Here is a 25,688-nt window from a genome sequence, read left to right on the forward strand (position 1 = left end):
AGGATAGCATGTTAAAATCATCACCTTTGCCTGCCTGGGTACCCGAACAACAGAATAAGAACAGTGAGTAACTGGGGAAAGTTCAAGAAAGGACCAGTTGCCAGATTAAAAACTAGATTAATCTCCTTCTCAGTGTAACCCAGGCCTGGTGATAAAACATCACTGTACTTCAGATTCTCTTATTTTAGGCTATTTGATATACCTAGAGTATATGGAAAATCACACCAACCTTTTACACGTATTTAGCGTAAATTCGAACCGTTAGATATTATTCCTAAAAGTACATTTACCACAGATGGATATTAGGAAGCATCTAGCAGAAAGGTAGGGAATCATTGAAAAGTTAAGGTACTGGGTTTTTTTCTAGCATCCTATGTGATGAGACACAGAGAAGACAATGTAAAGTCTTCATGAGATCTGAAAAAGTCCTCTAACTAGAAATAGCCTGCAGATTTCCAGTTGGAGATCACTGTTCTAATGGTATTTTGTCAGGAGTGAGCTATAGTTATTCATAGATAAAGTTGGAGAGAATTTAGAGATCTTTGAATCTCCCCCCGCCCTTCTTTTTTCTTTTGCACACGAGAAGGCTGAGGCCAGAGAGGTGAAATGACTTGCCCAAGATGCTAAAGCTAAGTGGCACCATAGGGACTTTTTTCCACTATTGCACCCTTTGGAAGAAAACCCTCTCAGCCAGTAAGATGAGGCCCTGCTAATAACCGTATTCTTCCACAGCGATGTGACTTTTTTTGAGGGAGAAAAGTACATGGTAGACCACTTAATATATCTGCTAAGAAGTTTCTGTAACCTCTCTCAGGGCTGCAGCTTTGCCAGCATCCCTCTTCCTCCCTGCACACACTGCTGAACCCTTAGCGTGTGGCTCTTACGTACCATCTAGAGTAGTACAGCCCGCAGGCAGCAGTCCTGTAGGCACTGGGGATACTTGGAAAGAGCCCCATGCGGGACTTGTTGGGTTCTGTATGGTGAGATAATCCCATGACTTCTCCATCTTCTCTTGAAGAACTGGCTTTCTCACTTGGCTACTTCTGAAGGTTGAGCTCCCCTCCCTCTCCAGCTGCCTCCTCAGGAGGAGACTTAGAGCAGAAAGACCTAGTGAACCTTCTCCCCTTCAGTAAGCTGGGTGAAACTTCCCAGAAGTAGTTGCTTTGGTGTGGACTTTCCCTCTCAGGCTTGGTCATTCCTTCCATGCAGAAATGCAGCTGGGTGAGGCCCCTGGAGCTCTGCACTGCTGCGGCTTCGCCTGCACTTTCTGGGGAGCCGTGCTTATGAGTGTGGTGAGCCTTAGCATTTGCTGAGCCAGGTTGGGCTGGAAATGTCCCTGGAGTCTCTCATTCTCACCCTTCTTCACCTAAGTAAACACTGACTGCAAAATTTTTTGAGCATTAGGAGTCTATGGGAATATTTTTCTTTCAACCCCAACCATCCCCAAGAACTTTCGAATCACATCACATATTTTCTTCCCTTTAGCAATCCAAAATTAGTTACATACAACTCCAGACCCCTACCTCATCCCCATCCTTCTCCATGTCACGAGACCCGATTTACCGTATCCCTGTATTATGCTTGCCCCTCACAGCTACTCATGGTCCTCCATAAGATGGCCACGCATACCCAGGGGAACCACTCAGAACCGCCCACATGACTCCAGAGCCTTGCTCAGTAATGACACCCTTTCCAAGGCCCTTCTGAATTACTGGACCAGCAACTTGTACCATACTCAGGGTCATTTTGTCATCTCACTAAGGAGTCAGGAGACACCACCCAGGCAATGATTCAGGTTGGCAATTTAAAAGAAAAAAAATACTCAAGCAAGATCCATAGTTTCCTATGGGAGGCTTTCTAGTCTCTCCCTGCCACACTCATCCCAGAATCAGATCCAGGTGCTAGAAACAGCAGACAGCAATCCCGGACATAGAGTGTGCATTGAACACATGCCACTGTGGTGAAGGAAATTTCCTTCTCTCTTCCTGCTCTGCCAGAGCGATGAGCTGGAACTGGCTCAGGCTTTAAGCTGGTTTAGCATTAAAATCTCAGCTGCAACAAAGCCTTGTTCTTACCGCCCTGACAGTTTTCAGCATTAGATTTCTTATTAGTTGTTTGGTTTTTTTTTTTTCCACCCTCTCCCTTTTGACACTTTTCTTTTCTGAGAGCCAAACCAAATACGCTGGGCTGGCTAGCTAGCCTGTATGTGTCTGCGATTCCCAGAACTCTGCTGCTGTTCTGATGGATCCCTTTGGCAAGGAAGGAAATATTTCTTCATTTTGATAATGACAGGCCCTTAATTTTAACGTCTTTTTATGTCAGTTAACAGATTCTAAGAGATAATGTGAGATACTACCAATCAGCTAAGGCAACCATATGAAAATTCTGCCTAGCTGGAAAATACGGTTCTTTGTTTATAACACTCTACACTTTCTGCAGCCTCAAGTAATTACCTCCTTCAGTCTTTGGACTGGTAAAGCCTTGTGCAGACTATCCCATCCATCTCTGTGCCTCAGGTGTCTGCTTCTTGTGAGCGCCCCACCCAGATGGGTAATTGGCTTGTTGGACTTAAAGGCTAACACACGACTGGTCCTGAGGCAGACACTTCTGTTGGTCGAAACTCTGCTGGCCGCTGTACCTTCTTAGGCCTTCATTGTCTGACTTGCTTGCAGGGCTAGAGAACTGAACTGGTAGTTCTTAGCTCACTTCCAGGCTTATGATTCTCAGGTTCAGAATCAGTAGTTCTACTGTTTGATGTTTTGTTGGGGAGGGGATTCGTGTGGAAAACTAAGTTACAGTCTTCATATTAATGCAGGTTCACTAAAATTCTTAACTACTTATTTCCATCAGAGCTAAGGAGCTTCTGGCCCTGAAGGATTTTCAGAGCCACAGCTAAGAAAGAGAGCAGCTCCTGAGTTGCTTTTGTTATTATTTTCTTTTTAACCTTTTAAAAGGAAAGGTAAAAACACATAGAGAAATCTAGCTACCCCAAGGCATATGGCATACATTCATTCAATAAATATTTGGGGGGGCACCTACTATGTGCCAGGCATAACATGCTCTTGAAAGTACTAGAAAGGGGTGCCTGGGTGGCTCAGTGGGTTAAGCCTCTGCCTTCAGCTCAGGTCATGATCTCAGGGTCCTGGGATCGAGCCCCACATCAGGCTCTCTGCTCAGCAGGGAACCTATTTCTCTCTCTCTCTCTGCCTGCCTCTCTGCCTACTTGTGATCTCTTTCTGTCAAATAAATAAATAAAATCTTAAGAAGAAAAGAAAGTACTAGAAAATTCTAGAAAGTCATTTATGATTTTCTTGCTCTGAGAGACTTAAATACCCGGGGTTCCCTCCTACCCTGATGCTTTAGTCATGGGGGAATGAAATGAGGAAGTCCCTTTGGTGATATAAAACCAAATGAGTCTTGGGGAGATCTCTGTCATACTGCTCAGCAGTGGAATTTTGAGTGTGGATCATGTATATACAGGCCCCCTTAGTGGAATGGAGCTAAACTCTTGTTTTTATTACGCCATTTTGTTTAAGATTCATCATGGAGGAGCAGCAACATCTTTCTTACTTTTGGCCCAAGGCAACAAAGAGCCTTTCCTTCCTTTTTTTTTTTTTTTTAAAGATTTTATGTTTTAATCTATTTACTTGTTTGAGAAAATGCGAGAGAGCGCAAGGCAGTAGTGGGGGACAGAGTGGGAGGGAAAAGGACAAGCAGATTCGTGCTGAGCGTGGAGCCCGATGCCAGGCTCAGTCCCATGACTCTGAGACCCCGAGACCATGACCCCTGCCAAAATCAAGAATTGGCCACCATCCAACTGAGTCACCCAGGTGCCCCTGGCCTTTATTTCTTATGAGAACAAAATCAGACGTTGCCTGACAAAGGAGCTCATTACAAGTTAGGGAGAAGAAAGCCCCATAGCAACCTCATGATCATGACCACTTCCACTCAGCATTGCACAGAGCCCAAAGCCATGGTGGCTGTTGCTCCAGGCTCCACATGCCAAGCAACTGGGGCAGATGGAGACCTCAGGAAAAAAAAAACTATAGGAGATTCAACCTGCAAGCTCAGACTTGAAAATATCAAGGAAGAAAGAATTTCGGGGTTAGTCTTAATCTGTGGGAAATAATCATAGGACAGATACTTCAAAAGTAACTTTAATTCTCCCTGGTACTAAATGCTAGAGGAACCCTACAGAATGAAACAGTGGCCTGAAAAAGCCTGCCGAAAAGTAAATGACCAGACAAGCAATACTCACCATGTGCTCAGATCCCTCTGACCACGTGCACTTCATGTTTTATTAACAGGTGTTGTGACAAAGGGCATTTTATTTTATTCTAGTTTTTCGAAAATCCAAACTCAGAAGTTCTTTCATGTCTTTAAACTCCTAAGCAGATGTGGTTGAACAGCCTGCTGATTGGGGCTGGGGGGCTCTAGCCCGGGTCTGGCTGGGGTAGAAAACCATTTCAGCTTGATCTGTCACCTCCAAAAGGCTCCAATTATCATGCCAGTTACCACCTCAGACCTCATGGCCTATGCATCCTGGGACCTAGCTGTTAAAAACCTCAAGTTAAGATTCTTGTCTGCTTCGACCAAACTAAGCATCTCTGTATAATTTCCTGCCCACCGCAAAACCATCCTCAGAAAGGAATTAATCTGAGTCACTGCCAGCCACAACTGAATTCATTCAGTTACATCTCCTGTAACCATATCCCCCCTTCATATGCATCCATCCACTCTCTTCTTTCAGCCCCCACGCCCCCGCCAACTGTGACTGTGAATAGAGCTCTTTACCTTGAAATAAAGCTATTTTTCTCTCCTTTAAGACTGACTAATTTTGTGAATTTCTCTTAGCTCTCCCTGTGCCTTTACTTGGCTATGGAGACATATAGTAGCTATTCTGAAATCCTGACCTGTGCTGGGCAGGGAATGTTCTGGGGCAATTTCCCTGAACCAGCCAGCCCATCCCTCAGCTGCCGTTCTCGTCGTCCATCCAGCCCAGCTACGTTCCTTATTCTTCATACCCTCAGCTCTGTTCTCTGACAGACAACCATCCTAGCATTGAAAGCAGGAAGGGAACTTGGTTTGTTTCCTCTTACTGCCAGCCTTTTATAACAATGTTTTTGGATGGGTGTGAGGCTGTAGAACATCATCTCTGAAATACCTCAGTTTCTTTCTGAGCTCCCCTGTCCGCTCGTCCCCGGAGCAGTGATGGCGGCTGAAGCATTCTCTCCTCCCCTTGTGTTCACACACTTTCAGTGTGTGTTGCTTCGAGCACTCAGAGTGAGTAACTTTTGCATTTGTGATTCTTGGCTCGAGTCCCTCTAGAAATCGTATTACTACTCTGAGTTCAGGGAGGGCTGGAATAGCTACTAAGAACAGAATACATTATAATAACATTCAGCAGACAAAGCCAGAAAAAACTCTGGCCAGAGACCACCTTAGTATCCTTTACTTGGCCCATATTCCATTTTCTGAGAACTTTAAACCAAGTGAGATGCCACCGTATACGGTTTACATGCCCCACTGTAAGGTCTGCATCATCACACCGTCTTGTTTTTGAGATGATTCACATTTTATCTTAAAAAGCTCTTTGGAGAGTTATCCATGTTTTTCCTCAGTCACCAGCTTCGGGCAGGATATTTTTGCTAGGCAGCATTGGTATGTAAAAACCTGTCAAGGCATTTGAAGAAGAGTTGGGGAATTAAACAAATAGCCAACTGTTGAAACATGAAACCAAATTAATACTTCAGCAATAGTTCCATCTGAACAGAGAAGGCTTCACAGAGGGAAGAGCCCGTTGTGCTCAGTTGTGAAGGGTGAATAACAGGGAAGAGGGATATGTAGGAGGGAAGGTTGTCTGCATTCTAGGATGTGGGAAACACATCAAAATAAAAGCAAAGACGAGGGCATGTACCAGGAGGCTGTATGCATATGGCGGAGCTATCCCAGGAGGTGAATTTAGGAAGGTAAGATAAGGTCATATTGGACTCTGTTTTGTAAGTAGGAAATTGGAGGAGGAGGCAAGAATCTAATCCAGCCTGTTTTTAGAAAGAGTGTTCTCATAAGCCAAAGCTAATCCTTTTTGTGAAGCTATTACAGTAAGCAAGGGGTGCCTGGGTTGGCTCAGTCAGTTAAGAGTCTGCCTTTGGCTTAGGTCATGATCTGAGTCATGGGATGAGTACTGCATTGGGCTCCTTGCTCAGTGAGGAGTCTGCTTCTCCCTCTCTTCCCCCCTCGTGCTCTCTCCCTCTCTCAAATAAAATCCATATAAAAAAATATTGTGTGTGTGTGTGTGTGTGTAATATATTATAATAAGCAAAAGATACTAGAATGAGAGAACTTACATTAGGGCTGTGACCAGGAGATCAGCAAAGAAACTTAAATCAAAAGAAACATAGCCTGGGACACCTGGGTGGCTCAGTGGGTTAAAGCCTCTGCTTTCAGGGTCCTGGAATTGAGCCCCGCATTGGGCTCTCTGCTCAGCAGGGAGCCTGCTTCCTCCTCTCTCTCTGCCTACTTGTGATCTCTGTCTGTCAAATAAATAAATAAATAAAATCTTTTAAAAAAAAAAAAAAAAAAAGGAAAGAAAGAAAGAAACATAGCCTGGAAAGGCCATTAACAGGAATTTCCCAGATTAAGAAATGGCCAGTAAATATACTTATAAATGTTTGGTCTCAATTTTTGGCATCACTACAAATGAAAAGAATTACAAAGAACTACAAATGAAAATAGCCTCATCATATCAGCAAGATTGGGGTGTGTGTGTGTGGCCCCAATATATTGGGTAGGTGGGATAATGAGCACCCTTATTCATTGCCTAGAATCTGAGAATTAGTGCAGCTCTGCAGGAATAGTTTGGTAGCATGTCAGAAGCTTAAAGAGGTATATACACTTTGACCCAGAAATTTTGAGAAAATGATCATAAATATGCAAAGATTTATGTACTAGCAAACAACATGTTACCATTTGTAGTAATGAAATATTGAAAACAAAATAAACTAATAATGGAATTATTTAAATTATGATATGTCCATAAAATGGATTACAGTGTGACCTATCTAAAAATTACGTTTTAGAAGAATATTTAGTCACATGAAAAACTATTTGTAGTAGTAATTAAGTGAAAACAAGAGTTTATTAAACAGTATGAATGGTATGAGTTGATGTGTAAGTGGAACATTCGCAAAAAAGTGTTTATTCAGCATTTGAAAAATGTGGGTCGAGCTCCGTAAAGAGAAGGGAGTTAGAATTATATTGACATACCTTGATAATCCTTAAGTTTAGGTCACATATGGGTTATTTTACTATTTTCTTTTGTATGTGTCTGAAACTTTCTATGCTAAAAGTTATTCAAACCCCACAAAAACCCACCTCAAAAGAAATAATTAAATTTGCAAAGAAAGTAGATTTGCAAAGAAAGTGTTAATGCACTAAAGCATAATAATAATATAGAATAATACCTGGACCATAATAATTGTCCCTTAAGTTACTTGCTGTTTTTATTACCGCTTTATAAAGCTAAAGATAGATAGTGTTACCCCAGCAAAGGACAAAAGAGGAAGAACAGAGGAATGCCTCCCCCCGACTGGAGCCCAGGAAGCCCCTGCATGTATGGGACGAAGCAGAAGAGGAACAGGGGTAGGAAAGAGAAGAAAGACAAGGACAGGCCGAAGACAGCCAGAAAGTCAAGAGGCAGAGAGATTTTAGAAGGAGATGTTATCAAAGCAAATAGCCCAGAGGAGTTCAGGTAGGTTGAAGACAGTTAAAGCCATTGGATTATGCTGTTTAGGAATCCTTGAGGTTCAGTTTTGGGTTTTGGGTTTCTTTATAACATGCATGCAAAAAAAAATACACCGATGAAAAAATGCAACTCAACAAATTTTGACACACTCACGTAATGAGCCTTTGGAACAGGAAGCAGAAAATTCCCCAGCACCTCAGAAGCCTCTTGTCTTGCCACTACTCTGCCCTCCATGGGTGACCTGACTTCTAATACTGGAGATAAGTTTTGCCTGTTTTTTTAACTGTTTGTCCCTGGAATCAAACAGTGTGAACTCTTTTGCGTCTTGCTTCTTTCGTTCAACATCATGTTAATGAAATGTGTCTGTTATGATATACATAGGTATATTTCATTCATTCTCATTGCTGTACGATACTCCATTGTATGAATGACTATACCACAGTTTATCACCTAGTTGTTGATGGACATTTCAGCTATTCCCAGGTTTGGGCTATTTTTCTGGATTCCCTTCTCTCTTCCATTGGTCTGTATGCCTGTTGTGCCAGTAGTAAACTGTGTTCATAACTATAGCTTCATAGTAATACTTTTCTTCATGATTGTTCTTCACATTCTTATAACTTTGTTCTTTGAGTTTGCTTTGGCTGTTGCTGTCACTTTACACGCATGCGTGCATCCACCAGCCAAAGTTCTTACTGGGCCTGCGTTGATTCTGTAGATTAGTTTGGGCATAATTAACACTTTATGCTACTGAGTCTGACGATCCATGGCCATCATGTATTCCTCCATTTAAGATATCTTTTATTTCTCTAAATGATGTTTTATAATTTTCAGTGGAGCAGTTTTAGCTTAGTAACCTTTTGAGAGAGCAGTTTCAGTGAACAGCAAAATGTAAATTCTCAGATGCTAAAGAGGGAAATGGGAAACAGAGGTGGCAAATGTAAACCGTTTCTTTGAGATGTTTGATAGTGAAAGAAAGAGGAAAATTGGCACTAGTTTGTGAGAGAAGCAGATTTGAAAGGTTGTTTCGGCAGAGAGTGCCCTCAGAAACCATGGAGAGAGTCCCGGGGGTAGGAGAGGTTGGAGGCACAGAATGAATTAAAGGGACAGGGACATGGAAGGGTGGCTCAAGTTAGCCTGGAGAAGAAATTAGGAGCAAGGAGTGTTGTGAAGTTATTTTGAGGTAGTGTGTTCATGTCTGGATTACCTTAATAACAATTTCTTCAGACTCACTGGTTGCTTACACAGTGAATAGTACTGAGCCATCATGAGTGCTGTGCCCTTTGTCACTCATGGCACCAGAACTCACATTCAGGGTGTTTGGAGCAGCAAGACTTGCTGCCCTCCCAGTCATCCCTAACCCACATGCTCAAATCCCTATTTCTTTGAGCAAAGCATATTACTTTGTATTTTCTCCACTGTGCGTACTCATTCATTTATTATTCCAATAATCCCTTCTTCCAGAGTATATTAGCTAAATTAAGGCTTAGTAGATAGGGGCTTTTCCACTAAATCTTGAGGTGCCCGAGAGACTTGAGGAAGATTTTGTAGTAGAGATTTTGTATATGGAGGAAATGATGGTGCTGAGATAAGGGATTTAATACTTAAGTTCTAGAAAGAGCTTGCCGGATTCACAGGAACAAATCTGTTTGGTAGTTTAGTGGAAGTTATTTTACTTTGGAAGTAAGTTTTTAAGTCTGTTGTTTGCTTTAGGTGCAAAGCTTTCAATACATACACAGAAAATTGTATCTTTCCATCTAGAGAGGGCACTATGTAAACTTACGTGCTACATATAATTATGGTGTTTTCAAGAATGTAAGCCAAGAAGACAGTGTTTTCACTGTAGTACTTGCAATGGTGGAATTAGCCTGCCAATATTAGAAAGTAGAGAATAGGAAGTGGAAGATCTTGTTGGATTACTCAGCCTTATATCCACTAAGTTTGGATAGGTAGCTTTAACAAGGAAGGGAAAGAGGGAGAGAAAAGGATTTAATTCATTGCAGCTAGGATATAATAAGCATTTTCATTGAATCCCAAATATTACATGTTTGTACTTCTGGGGAAATTCCTTTCTGATGTTAAGTCTAAAGTGGCCTTTCTTTGGGGAGAAGGTGAGAGTTGAGTAGGCAGGCATGGGGGCAGGGCATGGGCAGTGGGCAAGGGATAGAGGGAACAAGAATGTCTTGGGTGAAATCTGGTAACTGACACTTCAGAAGCTAGAACACACTTTTTCCAATTTAACCATAGGACACGCTGCATACTGGTAACCGTACAAAAACTTCTTTTTTTTAAACATGTGATGCACATGCTAAAGAAATATTTTAAAATAACAAGGTACAAATACATTCCAAGATTTGTTTTTACACCTGTGCTGTATAACACATCTGTCTATGTTTTTAGTTTGATAACTTCACATGGCCTTTCTTTACTAAGTGCTTTTTTTTTCTTTCACACATTCCTGTAATCCTTTGACTTCCGAAAGCTTTACATTTTCAAAGTCAAAATAAAAATCCTCATTTTTAATGTAATTCCAGTTTTATAAGAAAAGTTGGTCTTTGAGATTTTTTTTCAAGACAGGAAATGTTAGCATATAATGGCTCAAGTGCCAGTGAGCTCTCTCTCTGCTCAGCCGTGCCCACCTCTAATATTGCTTGCAGATAGAACACAAACCATGCATAATCCCTGGAGAACAGAGAAAGCCCCACCAGATGGAAAGCAACTTCAGCTAATGAAGGAACACTTCCTTCTCTAAACTTTGTGATTCTTCTGATCTCCTCTCTTTCTAAACACCTTTTCCCAGCAAACCATTCATTAGCCTTTGGAAAAAGCATAGTCTTACAGTCTGCCTCTGGTTTTTCCCCCTGATCTTTTTCTATCACTTCTAGTTCTAATTCCTCCTCCAGGGCTAAATCAGTCCTTCTGCTTCTCGTGTACACCCTCCTGACATTTGTAGGTCGTAATCACATTCCCTCCCCTTCGCGTTCAGTTAGTTAAGGCCTACTGCTTCGTTCTTCTAATCCTGCCTCATAAAATGATCCTTTCAGCTTCTTCGTCATGCCTGCCATTTGCCTTTGAACTTAGTCCAGTTTGTCTCCATTTTTCGGGTAATGAGGTGTGTGAAATGGAACGCAGTGCCCTAGGTGTGTTTTCACGGAGCCACTGAACAGAGCAAGGGCCCTCTGAGGGTAATGCCCAGGCCTAGCCAGCCTGAGGGTCCTTTTGTCACCCTCAAAGACTGGTATTGCTTCTGTCAAGACCCAGTAATTCCTGTATTCCTGACCTCCCATGAAGAGCCAAGTGCACATCCATGCCTTGGGAGCTCATATTTCTCCGTTTCGAACGATCCTCTGTTCTGTTCTCTCGTATCAACAGTCATATTCCTCAAGAAGTTTTCCCTTCCTTCTCTCCTTTGTTCCGTCCAACCTGAAGGCAGCAGCACTCTACGGGTCTGTGGGCATTTGCTTCATAGTGCGTTGAATAGAGTACTCAACTGGTATTTTTTTTTTACAGTGTTATTGAGCTGTAATTCACACACCATACAATTCACCTGTTTGAAGTGCACAATTTAACAGGTTTAATACATTCTCAGAGTTGTGCCACTATCACCACATCCAGTTTTCAACATTTTCATCATTCTAAAAAAAAATCCATGCTTCTTAGCCACCACTTCCATCTATCCCATCCCCCCCCAGCCCTAGACAGCCACTAAAATCTACTTTGTGACTCTGAACTAAAGACCTGAATGTGAGAGGGGCACATGGGTGGCTCAGTCATTACCTGGGATCAAGCCACACATCAGGCTTCCTGCTTGGTGGGGAGTCTGCTTCTCTTTCTCCCTCTGCCCACCCTACCCCCCACCGCCAATTCATGCTCTCTCTCTCTCTCTCTCAAATAAATAAATAAAATCTTTAAAAATAAATAAATAAACAGGGGCACCTGCATGGCTCAGTGGGTTAAGTCTCTGCCTTCAGCTCAGGTCATGATCTCAGTGCGCTGGGATTGAGGCCTACATCAGGCCCTTTGCTTAGCGGGGAGCCTGCTTCCCCCTGCCTCGCTGCCTGCTGCTCTGCCTATTTGTGATCTCTCTCTCTCTCTCTCTCTCTCTCTGTCAAATAAATAAATAAATCTTAAAAAAAAAAAAAAATAAAGACCTGAACATGAGACCTGAAACTGTAAAAATCCCATGAGAAAACCTAGGCAATAATTTATTTTTGCCATTTGCCTTGGCCACATTTTTCTAGATTTGTCTTCTTAGGTAAGGAAAACAAAAGCAAAAGTAAACTATCAGGATTATACCACAATAAAAAGCTTTTGCACAGTGAAGGAAACCATCAATAAAACAAAAAGGTAACCTACTGAGTGGGAGAAAATATTTGCAACCCATACATCCAGTAAGAGGTTAATATTCAAAATATATAAAGAACTTCTACCACTCAACACCAAAAAACCCTCCAAATAATCCAATTAAAAATGGGCATAGGACTTGAGCAGATATTTTTCCAAAGAAAATATACAGATGGCCAACAGACACATGAGAAGACGCTCAGCATCACTGATCATTAGAGAAATGCATATCAAAATGATGATGACATGATGAGATCACCTCAACACCTGTCAGAATGGCTAGAATAAAAATGACAGAAAGTAACAAGTGTTGGTGAGGATGTGGGGAAAGGGAAACCCTTGAGCATACTTGGTGGGATTGTAGAACAATACTGGAAGTTCCTCAAAAAATTAAAAGTAGAAATACCATATGATCCGGTAATTCCACTACTGGCCTTTTTACCCATAGAAAATAAAAACACTAATCAGAAAAGATGTATGTACCCTTATGTTTTTTTTTTAAATGATTTTTATTTATTTATTTGAAAGATCAGAAGTAGTCAGAGAGGCAGGCAGAGAGATCGAGAGGAGGAAGCAGGCTTCCTGCTAAGCAGTGAGCCCGATGCGGGGCTCGATCCCAGGACCCTGAGACCATGACCTGAGCCGAAGGCAAAGGCTTTAACCCACTGAGCCACCCCAGGCGCCCCTACCCTTATGTTTATTGCAACATTATTCACACTAGCCAAATTATGGAAGCAACCCAGGTGACTGTCAGTAAAGGAATAGATAAAGATGTGATACGTGAGAGAAACAGACAGACAGATGTATCTACACACATACATATCTACAATGGAATAGTACACAGCTGTGAAAAAGGAACGAGCTCTTGCCACTTACAACAACATGGAAGGATCTAGAGGGTATTATGCAAGGTGAAGTAAGTCAGACAGAGAAAGAGAAATACAAAGATAAATGATTTCACTTACGTGTGGAATCTAAACAACAAAATAAATAAAAAAAAAACATAAACAGACCCATAAACACAATGGGCTGGTGGTTGCCAGAGGAGGAGGGTAAGCAGCTAGGCAAAACAGATGAAGGGAAGCAGGAAATACAGGCATCCAATTATGGAATGAATAAGCCATGAGGATAAAAGGTACAGCAAAAGAATATAGTCAGTGGTATTGTGACAGTGGTGTATGGTGACAGACGGGAGATACACGTTTGGTGAGCTTAGTATTACATACAGGTCTGTTAAATCACCATACTGTACACCTGCAACTAATGTAATAGTGTGTGTCAGCTGTATTTCAGTTTAAAAACAAAAAAAAGTAGTAAAGATTGGAAGTCCTTCTATCCATTCAAACTACCTATTCTTAATAGTTTTGGATTTATCTTTACATATTCTTTAGATAGGCAGATTGATCTCCAAACATACCAATCTCTCTGACCTCTTGTTTGCTGCTGAGACTGTTAATAAATTTTTGTTCTTGCAAATTGGCTTGGCAAACAAACTTGTGTATACATTCTTGAATTTCTTACTGGTGTATTTATAAAAATATTCCACTTTTAATAATTCCGATCTCTTAAAAGTAGGAGTATTTGGTCAATGGATATTTGCTTTTAAATTTGATTGATGAGTCCAGATAGCCCACTATATTCCCACAGTAATGTGAGACTGCCCACTTCCCCTGATAACAGTCTTTCAGAAGCTTTTGCCAGTGTGATGAGGGAACAAAACCCTTCCCAGGGACGCCTGGGTGGCTCAGTTGGTTAAGCAGTTGCCTTCGGCTCAGGTCATGATCCCAGCATCCTGGGATCGAGTCCCACATCGGGCTCCTTGCTCGTCAGGGAGCCTGCTTCTCCCTCTGCCTCTGCCTGCCATTCTGTCTGCCTGTGCTCATTCTCTCTCTCTCTGATAAATAAATAAAATCTTAAAAAAAAAAACCCTTCCTTATTTAATCTGTATTTCTTTAATTACAAATGGAAGAGCATTTTTATGTGCTTATTCACCATTTGCATTTCTTCAGTGAGTTTTTTGTTCAGATCCTCTGCCCATTTCTCTGTTATTAGGCTGTAGTACCACTTTCATCGATACCAATACTTGTTCTTTTGTCTTTTCTCCCTTTATTGTTGAGGTATATTCACTTTGTACCCTCTTGGTTGAGGGTTGTTATCATAAATGAATGTTGAATTTTGTCAGGTGCTTTTTCTACATCTGTTGAGATGATCATATAATTTTTATTCTTCATTTTGTTACTATGGTGTATATTTTTGATTTATAGATGTTGAAGCATCCTTGCATCCTTGGAATAAATCCCACTTGATCATGGTGTATGATCCCTTTAATGAAGTATTAAATTCAGCTTGTTCATATTTCATTGAGGATCTTTGCATCTGTGTTTATCAGGGATATTGGCCTGCAATTTTCTTTCTTTGTGGTGTCCTTTCCTAGTTTTGGTATCAGAGCAAGCAATGCCAGTCTTATAAAATGAGTTGGGAGTATTCCTCCTCTTCTGTTTTTTGGAAGAATTTGAGAAGGATTGGTATTCATTCTTCTTTAAATGTTTGGTAGAATTCACCACAGAAGTCATCTGGTCTTGGACTTTTGTTTTTTGAAAGGTTGATTAATGATTAATGATTCCGTTCCCTTGCTAAGAGTTGGTTCAGATTTTTTTGTTTCTTCATGATGCAGTTTTGGTAGGCTGTGTTTTTCTAAGAATTCATCCATTTCTACTAGTATGTCTGATTTGTTGGCATATGATTTTTTATGGTAGTCTTTTTTGATTCTTTGTATTTCTCTGGTATAAGTTAACATCTCTTCTTTCACTTCTGATTTTTATTTGAGTTCTCTTGCTTTTTTTCTTGGTAAGTTAAGCTAAAAGGTTTGTCTCTTTTGTTTATCTTTTCAAAACACTAGCTTGTAGTTTCATTATTCTTGTCTGTTGTCTTTTTATAGTCTCTATTTCATTTATTTCCACTTTCATCTTTGTTATTTTGTTCCTCCTACTAACTTTGGGCTTTTTCTAGTTCCCTGAGGTGTAAAGTTAGGTTGAGATCTTTCTTGCTTCTTATTGTAAGTATCTGTGAGTTTCCCTCTTAAGAACTGCTGTTAGGGGCGCCTTGGTGGCTCAGTAGCTTAAGTGTCCAACTCTTGACTTTGGCTCAGGTCATGATCTCAGATTTGTGAGACTGAACCCTGCATTGGGCTACATGCTCAGTGGGGAGTCTGCTTGAGATTCTCTCTCTCTCCGTCCGCCACTCCTCCCCCTCTCTCCCAAATAAATAGATCTTTTTTAAAAAATGCTTTTACTGTATCTCATATATTTGGTATATTGTATCTCCATTTTTATCTGTCTCAAGATATTTTTTAATAAATTTTATTTATTTACTTGCCAGACACAGATCACAAGTAGGCAGAGAGGCAGGCAGAGAGAGGGTGGGGAAGCAGGCTCTCTGCTGAGCAGAGAGCCTGATGCAGGGCTCGATCCCAGGACCCTGAGATCATGACCTGAGCCGAAGACAGAGGCTTAACCCACTGAGCCACCCAGGCACCCCAGCCCAAGGTATTTTTTTTGTATCTCTTTTGATTTCTTTCTGGACCCATCAATTTTTCAGTCACATGTTGTTTAATCTCCAAATATTTGTGAATTTCTATTTTCTTTTTGTAACTGATTTCTAGTTTCATACCATTGTGGTTGGAATACATTCTTGATGTGACTTCAGTCTTAAATTTATTAAGCTTCATTTTAAGGCTTTACATATTATCTGTCCTGGAGAATGTTTTGTATGTGCATGAGAAGACTATGTCTTTGCAACATAATTTTTAAATTTAGATCTTTAGGTAATTTTTAAATTTATGCTTATATAGGGTATGAGCAGGAATCTAACCACAAGGCCCAGTTGACCTAATACAATTCACTGACTTCAAATTACTCCTGCTCATATTCTAAATCCCAGTGATCTAATTTTATCAGTACAATACTCTTCTAATTAGAGGCTTTTTGCAGTATGTTTTATAATCGATAAGCCAGTCCACACATCATTTTTTTCCTTTCAAATATTTTCTTAGCTCCTTTTATATATATGAATAAATTTAGAATGAATTACCAAGCTCTGAAAGAGCCTTTAGGATTTGGTTTCTGAAATGTGTTTGTGGTATATTTTTAGGTGAAAACAAAGTCAGTTCACAAATAATCTATATACTGTCATTGCCATTTTGTTTCTAAAATTACCTGTATATATAATAAAAGAATGTCTCAAAGGATATACAACAAAATAAGTGGCAGTGGTTATCTCTTGATGTTAATATTGTTATTCTTTTTTTTCCCGGTGCTTTTGTTTTCCAAATTTTCTACAGTGTTAGTGTAGTACTTTTTTTTTTAAAGATTTTATTTATTTATTTGACAGAGATCACAAGTAGGCAGAGAGGCAGGCAGAGGCGGGACGGGAGCAGGCTCGTTGCTGAGCAGAGAGCCCGATGTGGGGCTATAGAGAGTGAGTGCAGACACCTGGCTCTGAATAAACCAAAGATGTCTGGGGTATTCCTGGGAAGGACTGAGATGGGAAACTGAGGCAGAACAGCCATACAGTCTCCTCCATTACTTTGCGTGGTTGACTTTGGTTCTGTTCAAGAGATTTGAGAGTCGTCGTGTCCTCACCTAGCAGTCTTTCCGGGCTGTCGTCTGTGCAGCTAGATTGAGAGGCACCTGCTTTCCTTGGTTTCCCCGTTTCAGAGATTCGCATTCACACAACACAGCCAGACCTTGAGATGGGTCAAGACTTAGGGTAGTCTTAATCTGGTCCTTGCGTGTCCTGGTGTTTTAGTCAACATTTAACAGAAAGAAGATTGCAAAATCTGTCCCCAGCTCTTTGATATATTTGAAGCAGCGGCATGCTCACTCTTGGCTCAGGGCACGCAGACTCTGTCAGCGGTGCAGTTAGAACTTGGTTCTGTGTGCTCTCTAATCAACATGCTCTGTCAAGGTAATCTTAACCAACTTAGCAATAATTACAACATCTAACATTTGTCAGATGTTTTCTGTGTCAGGCATTGTACTGCACTTTATATGAATATCCCACTAAATCCTTAAAACAACCCTGAATGTTACTGCCCCATTTTATAAATGAGAAAACCGTGCCGGCTGACATTGAGACCCAAAGGACCTAATCAGAACCTGCATCCTTAATACATTTGGAACTCAATTTTTAATCTCTCTGCTTTCCTAAAAACCTTCTCTGCCTTATTTTCAGTCTTGTTTAATGTCCCCAGCTAGAGCAATCAGAATGATCCTCCCTCCCCTCTCTCTGAACTTCACCTCCCATCAGTCCTACATTTGGGAAGTCTCCTGCCCATCTGTTGCCCTCCATGTCCCCTGGCCCTGCCCTAGGGCCTCTGGGCTTGCCACAGTAACCTCCCTTGACTGATTCTTCCTTCCACTCAGTCTAACGTGTTTTTATCTTCCCTATCTCTTCTGAGAACATGAAGCTGATCATGTCACTGCACTATTTAAAAGCTCTTAGACTTCCTTTTTTGTTTTTTAACCAGATTAAATCTGAACTCCTCAGCTTTCCATCCACAGGCCGGCCCCGGTCTGCCTCTTCTCAGCTTCATTGCCTGTCATTCTTTGCGCAGTGCCCTTACCTTACGCTCCAGCCACACTGAAAGGTTCCATCTTCCCAAGGTCTGTGCCGAGCCCCTTCATAGCTCTCACATCTGCATTTCTTTCATCTGCTTGAAAGCCTCTTGTTTGATCTCCCAACAGATTCCTATTCTGCTCTCAGGCTCCACATCACATACTGCCTGTAGTAGCGTCTTCTCAGACCCCTCTGGGACGCAGCAGTCATTCTCACGTCTTCCCCTGTAGCACGTGTACAGGCCTCGCTTGCGGTAATTAATTATCTGTGTATATGTTTGTCTCCTCCATTAACCTGCATGGATCTCGGAGCAAGAACCAAATGCATTCGTCTTTCAGCACCCAGCACCCAGGAGGCCCTCGATAAATCTGGCTTAATGCTTGAAGGGATGTCCAAGAGAGCATTTGAAATTATAGGAATTTAGAATTATACTTACTCCTTTTTTTTTTTTTAAAGATTTTATTTATTTATCAGAGAGAGGGGGAGAGAGCGAGCACAGGCAGACAGAATGGCAGGCAGAGGCAGAGGGAGAAGCAGGCTCCCCGCCGAGCAAGGAGCCCGATGTGGGACTCGATCCCAGGACGCTGGGATCATGACCTGAGCCGAAGGCAGCTGCTTAACCAACTGAGCCACCCAGGCATCCCAAGAATTATACTTACTCCTAAACAGAGGACTATCTTACGTGTTGCTCCAAATAATCTCTTTAACTAAATTATCAGGTCATCTGACATACTGAATAAAAGTGATTTATAGCAAATGGGGAAGGTCTTTTAAATACATGTTTCCCCAGGATAAAGGACCATTATGCAAGATTAAGATCCGATCTGAGATTACGTGTGTGCCCTGGTCCCTGTGCTGGGTATGGGTATGATACTGCGACACACTAGAGAGAACTTCCCCCCAGCATGAGAGCGCTGGTGCTGGCTTTCCAAGCCTTTGGGACTTGGACTAGTCACCCCTTCATGAGCAAACACTCGATATTAACTTACACCCTTTCCTGGTTGGGAACTCTGATGCAGGAAGACTTCCCATAGAAAGTGCCTTTTTTTTTTTTTTTGGTCATTTCTTTTTTCATTTTCAGCTTTATTAAGGTTTAATTGACAAATAAAACAGACATAATAAACGTATAACATGATTTGATACACGTTGGTGAAGATTCCCACACTCGAGGTAATGCATCTGTCATCTCACATCACTCCTTTTTTTTTCCTTATGAGAACATTGCAGTTTTACTTTCTTAGCATATTAATATATTTTTTAGATGGGGGAGGGGCAGAGGGAGAAGGAGAGAGAGAACCCCAAGTAGGCTTCATGCTCAATGGTGCGGTGCCCAATGCGGGGCTCGATCCTATGACTCTGAGATCATGACCTGAGCCAAAACCAAGAGTCAGATACTCAACTGACAGAGCCACCCAGGCTCCCCTCTCTTAGCATGTTTAATTATACAGTACAATTTAATCAACTGCTTCAGACCTTATTCAGGTTATAACTGAAAGTTTGTACCCTTTTACCAATCTCTCCCAATTTCCCCCACTCCCCCAGGCCTCAGTAGCTACCATTGTGCTTTGTGTTTCTGTGAGTGTGACTCTTCCCCACTCCCTCGGATTCCACTTGGAAGTGATACCATGTAGTATTTGTCTTTCTGGCTTACTTCCCTTCACATAATGCCCTCCAGGTTTACCCATGTTGTTGGAAATGCCATTTCCTTATTCATGAACAATAACCATTAGCCCAGTGCAAACAGCATCACTTTATTTTATCTGAAATTCATCTTTCCTCTCCCTTTCAGCTTCAGAATGAGCTAGAGAAAGGTGAACGGGACAATGCAGAGCTTCAGGAATTCGCCAATGCCATTCTCCAGCAGATAGCAGATCACTGCCCCGACATCCTGGAGCAGGTGGTCAACGCGTTGGAAGAGTCGTCCTGACCCTGCTAAATGGGGAGCAGCCAGCCCGGCAGTGCTGCTAGAGTAAACCCGGGAACCAAGAAAGAGGAGCTGTAAGGAACGGGCACCCAGAAACTTCCTGGCACCCAACAAACACTACAAACTCTGTCCTATTTTGGTTGGTCCTTCGAGTGTGATTCCACCAGCCTCTCTATAGCTGGCATCTGACCTCTGCCTTTCTACCTTGGGTATTGTCTCTACACTGATATCCAGGGTGGGTAAGTGGCCAGGTTTCCATGAAGAACTGCCATCCCGTCATCAGCAGTGGAGAACTCTGGAAGCTGGTGGTTCTGCCCTTACAGAGGGACATGGAGTGGAGAGCCCTTTTTCCTTCTGTCCTTGACATGAAAACTAAACAGGAATTTCCTTGGAGTTCAACATATTGAAAGAAACTTTCCAGTGGACTAGAGAGCTGAGTGTTCTAATATCACAACAGGTGCTTTTCTCCTAAAATGGTTAAAAAAAAAATCTGAAAAAGAGAGGGGAAAAGAAAGAACAGGGACAAAGAGAAACTGACTCTTCTCTTCTGCTTTCTTTCACGTGTAATGTTTTATGCAGGGGAGCTGCGAGCGGGCCTCATGATGGCTTCGTGAACACTAATACCCCAGGTTGCGAGTGACTACCCAGCCCTGTCTGTCTCACTCATCCTTGCTCTTCTCAACCAGTTAACAAGAGGATGGTGCAGACAGTTCTCCCCCAGGTCCCTCTGGCTTTAGACCTTTGACCTTAATATACTTCAGTTGTCAGATCACATATCTGGATCTGAAAGAGAAGGGTTTGACGTGAGGGCCTGCCTTCACCACCTACAGCTCTGCTTCTGTGGAAAATGATGGCTCCCTAGGCCCGGGCTGGTTTCTCCTAAACACCTTTCATTGGCATTCTAGGCCCCTGAGCCCCAAAAGAATGTTTCTGCCATCCCATCACCCATGTTCCACGCTCTTGCAGCCCAGTGTTTGCTGAAGTTCATGATCCACCTTCCTCCCTTTTACCTTTACCCTTGATGTGCACGCCCAGAACCGTAGCCTCGAGCATTGTCCGGAACCTCCTTCTGGCACAAATGAATGTTTCTCATCCCCTCACACTCTTCCTCAACTCTTTCATTCAGAGAATATTTATGAAATGCCTACTATGTGCAATTCACTGCTGGGTACCCATCCTTGACAAAAGTCTCTTTTCAGTGAGGGAGAAATGTGAGGGACTCTATGAGATGTACCTGCTTGAGTTAGAGCGCTCAAAGGCGTACCCTCCCCGCTCCTTCTGTCTTAGTAGAGGTTATCTTTCCAGAAGACTCTTTCACAAATGAGCCTTTCTCATTTCTCATTATAATGGAATGAGTGAGTTTGGGAGGAAGGGGGCTGAGTCATTTACTTGCCTTCAGGATTTTTTTGGGTGGGTGGTTCAGGATTGTTGTTGCTGTTACCCAACAAGAGTGTAGTGTTTAGGGGGGCTACAGTGGATAGTGTTATCTTAACACATCCGCACACACCACGTGGCGCTTGGCCAGCTCCGTGTCACAGATGAGAAAATGGACCCCAAAGTTGCAAATCTGGTTGAAGGTATTGGCATTTTGAAAGGCGTTCTTCCCAAGCCCGGACAACAGCAGTCATAAACAATCAGGCAGCAAGAAAGAGCCCACTTAACCCCAATCTAGCCCTTTGACCACCTCTCCGGCCAGACTCCCACCAGACACTCACATCTTCTGATAAGAGTTGCTGAGCTAAATGTTTTTGTCTTACATTTCCCTCTTTCCCCCTCCCCAGTTACTCACCCCAAGAATCTGATGCTGCCTGGAAAGTCACCACGGCTGTCAGTCCAGTATCTTCCCACCGGCAGCCCTTGACTATCCCATTAACTTATATGGTCATATCTCCAGCTGCCCTGATTCCCTGCTGTCAAACAGGCTCCCTGTGAGACAGCTGTAGAATGTTTCCTATCGAAGGTTTAAATGGACTCTGCTCAAAACCTTCTTAGTGCGATGCTTCCTGATAGCCCAGCTGGCCAGAAGCGGGCAAGGTGGGAGATGGAGGGGTTAGATGGTTGGTGGTGGTCGTTTGTGGTCAGTCACCACAATTCCATGCACTGCCCGTAATCCTGTAGAAGGCCCCCTGTATTTTAGGCCTGGAGTATTAGAATCTCACTTTATCTACCCTAACACAGAGAACTGAGGGATGAGGACACCCTTGGTAGGACTCCTGCAGAGCAGAGCAGGCAGGAGCAGAGGCCATGCCCAGAGAGGTGGCCCCAGCTCCAGCTGCTGTTCTCAGACCTGCGAAGCAAGCAGGTCTCCCCGGGTCTTACTCATTCTGTTTCTGCTCTCAAATACAGGACCTGCCACACTTGTCCACTGTGTGGGTGACTCTCACTGTACCTCCTTTCTTCCCCTTTTGTTTTCAACCCTTCCTGTTGCTTCCCTTGGAAGTCCTCTGGACAAGTGTTTCTGAGAAGAAAAATTTCTGGGCCACCATCATCCATCTGGTTTCTGTGAATCTCCTTGATTCCTCTTGGATGGCCATCCTAGCACCTCAAATGGTTCTGGGGACTTCTGGGTTCTAGATGAAAGTAGGTTCTGGCTAAAATTTAATAGCACACATGACCAGATTTTATATTACAAGAGCAAAATTACTGCAGTGTCTAGCACTTAAGAGTATCTTATTGAGTTGAGATCATTCATCAGGCCACCTTTTACTAAATGCGCAGTGCCCATCACACAAAGACTTACCAGTACATGGCACTCTTCTAGTGTTCATGGTTTCACAAGGTCACTCAGCTGCTGGGGAAGGTCTGTAGTCTGAACACTCACTGCAGGTTGTCTGTTATATTCACCAAATTTGTCCACTCTATTGGCAAGTCTAGTTGCCCCTTAGCACCTGAAGATCTGCACCCCAAATCAAGGTCATTGTAAAAGGGGACAGGAAGAAGAGTGGGTGGAGTTGAACGTGGGGCTCATGACTGAAAAATACAATGTGATTTTTCTCATCTTTTCATATACCTCTATCCAAGGTACTCACTGAGTTCTTGATGAAGTATCTGAATTGAGATTTACAAAGACTTGGATACCATTTGAAATGGAAAAGATTTTAAATGGGCTTTAATATGTTAAGAAATACGAATGGGAATCCCCACATCCATCTCAGCTCTAACCTGTACCCTGGTACCTTATAGTCTAGCAAAGAGCTAAGTGCTTCTCTGTCTTCCTTACACTTAATCTTTAGAAATACTAGTAAAGCAGATGGGACCCAAGACTGCCTTCAGGGTCAATAGTGGCAGTGTGACTTAGTACCTTTTGTCAATAAAAGTCTGTTTGATTTTCCATGAGAAGCTCATTGGCTCACCCACTCCTCAGAGAAGAAGAGGAAGTCATCATCAAGTTTTAGTCAACTGCTGAGCTAATCCCTCCCCCATGACGTTCAGGATTGGCATTTGGATTTGCTGCTAGAGAGTTCTGCTGATCCCAGAACCATCCTGCCCTCCCCTTTGACCCTAGTCATGAAGCACAGGCCCCCTGGCTACCCTCAGCGGTTCTGAGGAAAGAGCACATCAAGAACGTGATGCCACATTGAATGTGACCTTCCCATCACCCTTCCTGAGTCACAGTGGGCCGTGTCCATAATATCAGTACCTCATGTCTGCCTCCCCAGCCTCATGTCCCACCCGCAAGAGTCCAGAGCTGTGGGAAAGCAGATGAGGACAGAGTAGATGCAGCAGAGCCCACTGACCTTTGCCAAGCCTGCCAGGCCAACCCATCCATCACTGCCAGTCCCTGGGCTTCTCAGGACAGCAACTTGAACTGGTCAAAGAAATGTTTTAAAAAGAACCTGGAGTTTTCCCCCACGTGGACTAAGGGAATGTCTGGGCAAGAAAAAACACACACACATTACAGGGAAATCCTTCTGAACAAAATGGCTGTCTTTACTTAATCTTTTTAAGCAAAAACTGTTTCCAGACTTTTTAGTGTCAAAACTGTAACCAAGTGTCTCCTGATTTTTTTTCCCAATGTGTTTGGCGAGTGCTGTGACCCTCTTGTAGGTGTTTCTCCTCCTGACTCTCTTGGGGGAAAGGTGGTTTTAGGAATTGATTTGGAGGGATTTTGTCCCACCCCACCTCCTCTTTTGTTTCTCTGCTTGTCAATATTGTCTGTGTGGTTCAGAGCATTGGGGCAGTTACATTGTGTCCATTGTTGAGATTATTAAGATATTAAAAAGTAGTTTGTAGAACTGAAAAGTTAAAGATCTGTGTTTTAAGAAATGCAAAACGATATCATGTTAATAAAGGAATTCAAGCTATGGGGCAGCCCAACTCCTCCCCGCTTCCTCCCAAGCTCGCCGAGGTGGCAGCTGGGCTAGTCCCTTGGAAAACACCAGTGGCCACCCTCCAGGTTGGCGACTGCCTGAGTGAGAGAGCTACTGAGTAAGAATTGGAATCCGGGACTCAGAGAGTCCCACTGGTGCCAGTGGTCTCCTTTACATCCTCAGGACCTCTGGGTAGACGTTTCAAAGTTTGAGACCCCATAACCACCCTCAGAGACCCACTTGGTCCCAGCTCCGTGTGCCTAATACTGTGTGGTAACCCGGGCTTGGCCCTGCAGCCGCGCAGCCGGCGGCAGCCCCGTGCGGGCCACAGACCCGCTCTCCGCCCACTTGGTGCTATGTCAGCCAGGGAGTCAGCCAGCACAGGCCCAGCCCGGGCCAGCCTGGAGCCCATAATCCAGGCCGACGAACTGTACTCAGATCTCAGTTCCTTCTGGCTTCAGGCCCCAGAGTCTTGGCCTTGAAGCTTTTTAGACCCCACATCTCCCATGCCCAGGCTGTTCCTTTGGCCCCAGAGATGCCATGGTCAGCCAAGAACGGGATCCCTGCGAAGCCTGGGGTGAACTACGCCCTGGGCCAGCACAAGCGCTCCAAGCCGGGCCCTTCTCTCCACGCCACACCAGTATTGCATTCGTGCTCTGATGCAGCCAGACCCACCTGAGCGCCACACCCCGCCCACGCCGGCCAGCCTGCCCACGCAGGACTAGCCCACTGGCCCGGGGTCCTGCAGAGCACACCGGGCTGTCCAGGGTGGAGACCCAACATCTGCCTGGGATCTGCCCCCCCCCCCCCCCGAAGACAAGTGCAGCACTTGAGTGAGAGGCACTGGGGGCCCTGGGCACTCACTCCTTTTAGCTTGAGTTCCTTGTGGTGACAGTAGCAGCCGCAATGATAGTGTCTATGATGCAAATGCACCTGCTGCCTTCAACTGTGTGTGTGTGCATGTGTGTGTGTGTGAGAGAGAGTGAGACGGCCGGAGTCGTGTTACTGACAGGATAATGACATTACAAAGAAATTGTGTTATAGTCAACTTTGCCTTGATAATTATTGTAAACACTTTGTCCATTTTTTTTTCTTTTTTATTCACAAACTAAATCCATCGGGAAATTATAAAGTTATTTAAAAATCGTGTGCTGTGTCTTTCTTTGAGTCTAATCCAGTCTAATAAGCCAAGTGAGACGAGTCCTCAAATGCCAGAAAAGCAGGGAGAAGCCAGTGGCCTCCAAGAGATGAACGCCACAGTAGGTAAGCCAGGAACCAGCTGTGTCCGGAACCCCCAGGCTTGCCTGGGGTGAAGGCAGGGATGGAGGAGCCAAGGCTGGCTGGGCCCTGATAGGCCTTGGCGGGGTGATGTCCTCAGAAGAGTCGGTCTGCTTTAGGTCTCCACCTGAACTCCGGTTTGGTAGCCCTGTAATTGCTCTTCGAAGTCCATTTCCACCTCCCTTTCTCCTTCCTTACATGCTAGACACGGAGCCAGTTTCCCCATTTCACATTGAACTGTGTTTCTGGAGCTTGGGGTGGGGGGAGCAGCCAGGGCCTGGTGGAGGGGGTGGTTCACACAGGACTTGGACTCGGTCTTCACTGGGGTGTACGTGACATGTTAGCTCAGGGGTGCGAGAGCTGTAGCAGCCAACAGAAAGCAAACCCCAAGAATAAAGGAACCAGAGAACCTGTGCTGGAAAATCCCCCAGTGTGGGTATTTGTCTTGGGCCTTATGCTCAATAAGAAAGTATTC

General features: G+C 43.4%; 1 protein-coding gene across 8 annotated transcripts in view; it reads left to right on the plus strand.

The window, feature by feature from the left end:
* The window catches only part of ERC1 (ELKS/RAB6-interacting/CAST family member 1), a 552,388-nt gene extending 527,306 nt beyond the window's left edge, over positions 1-25,082 (plus strand). For all 8 annotated transcript variants that reach the window (XM_059403881.1, XM_059403878.1, XM_059403884.1 and 5 more), the window contains one exon: positions 19,491-25,082. In XM_059403881.1, the coding sequence (XP_059259864.1) occupies positions 19,491-19,628 (138 nt within the window). In that variant the 3' untranslated portion in view covers positions 19,629-25,082. The remainder of the gene's footprint in view (positions 1-19,490) is intronic.
* Positions 25,083-25,688: the final 606 nt, after the last annotated feature.

This window comes from Mustela nigripes, chromosome 6 (assembly GCF_022355385.1).
Source record: "Mustela nigripes isolate SB6536 chromosome 6, MUSNIG.SB6536, whole genome shotgun sequence".
NCBI classification, from domain to species: domain Eukaryota; kingdom Metazoa; phylum Chordata; class Mammalia; order Carnivora; family Mustelidae; genus Mustela; species Mustela nigripes.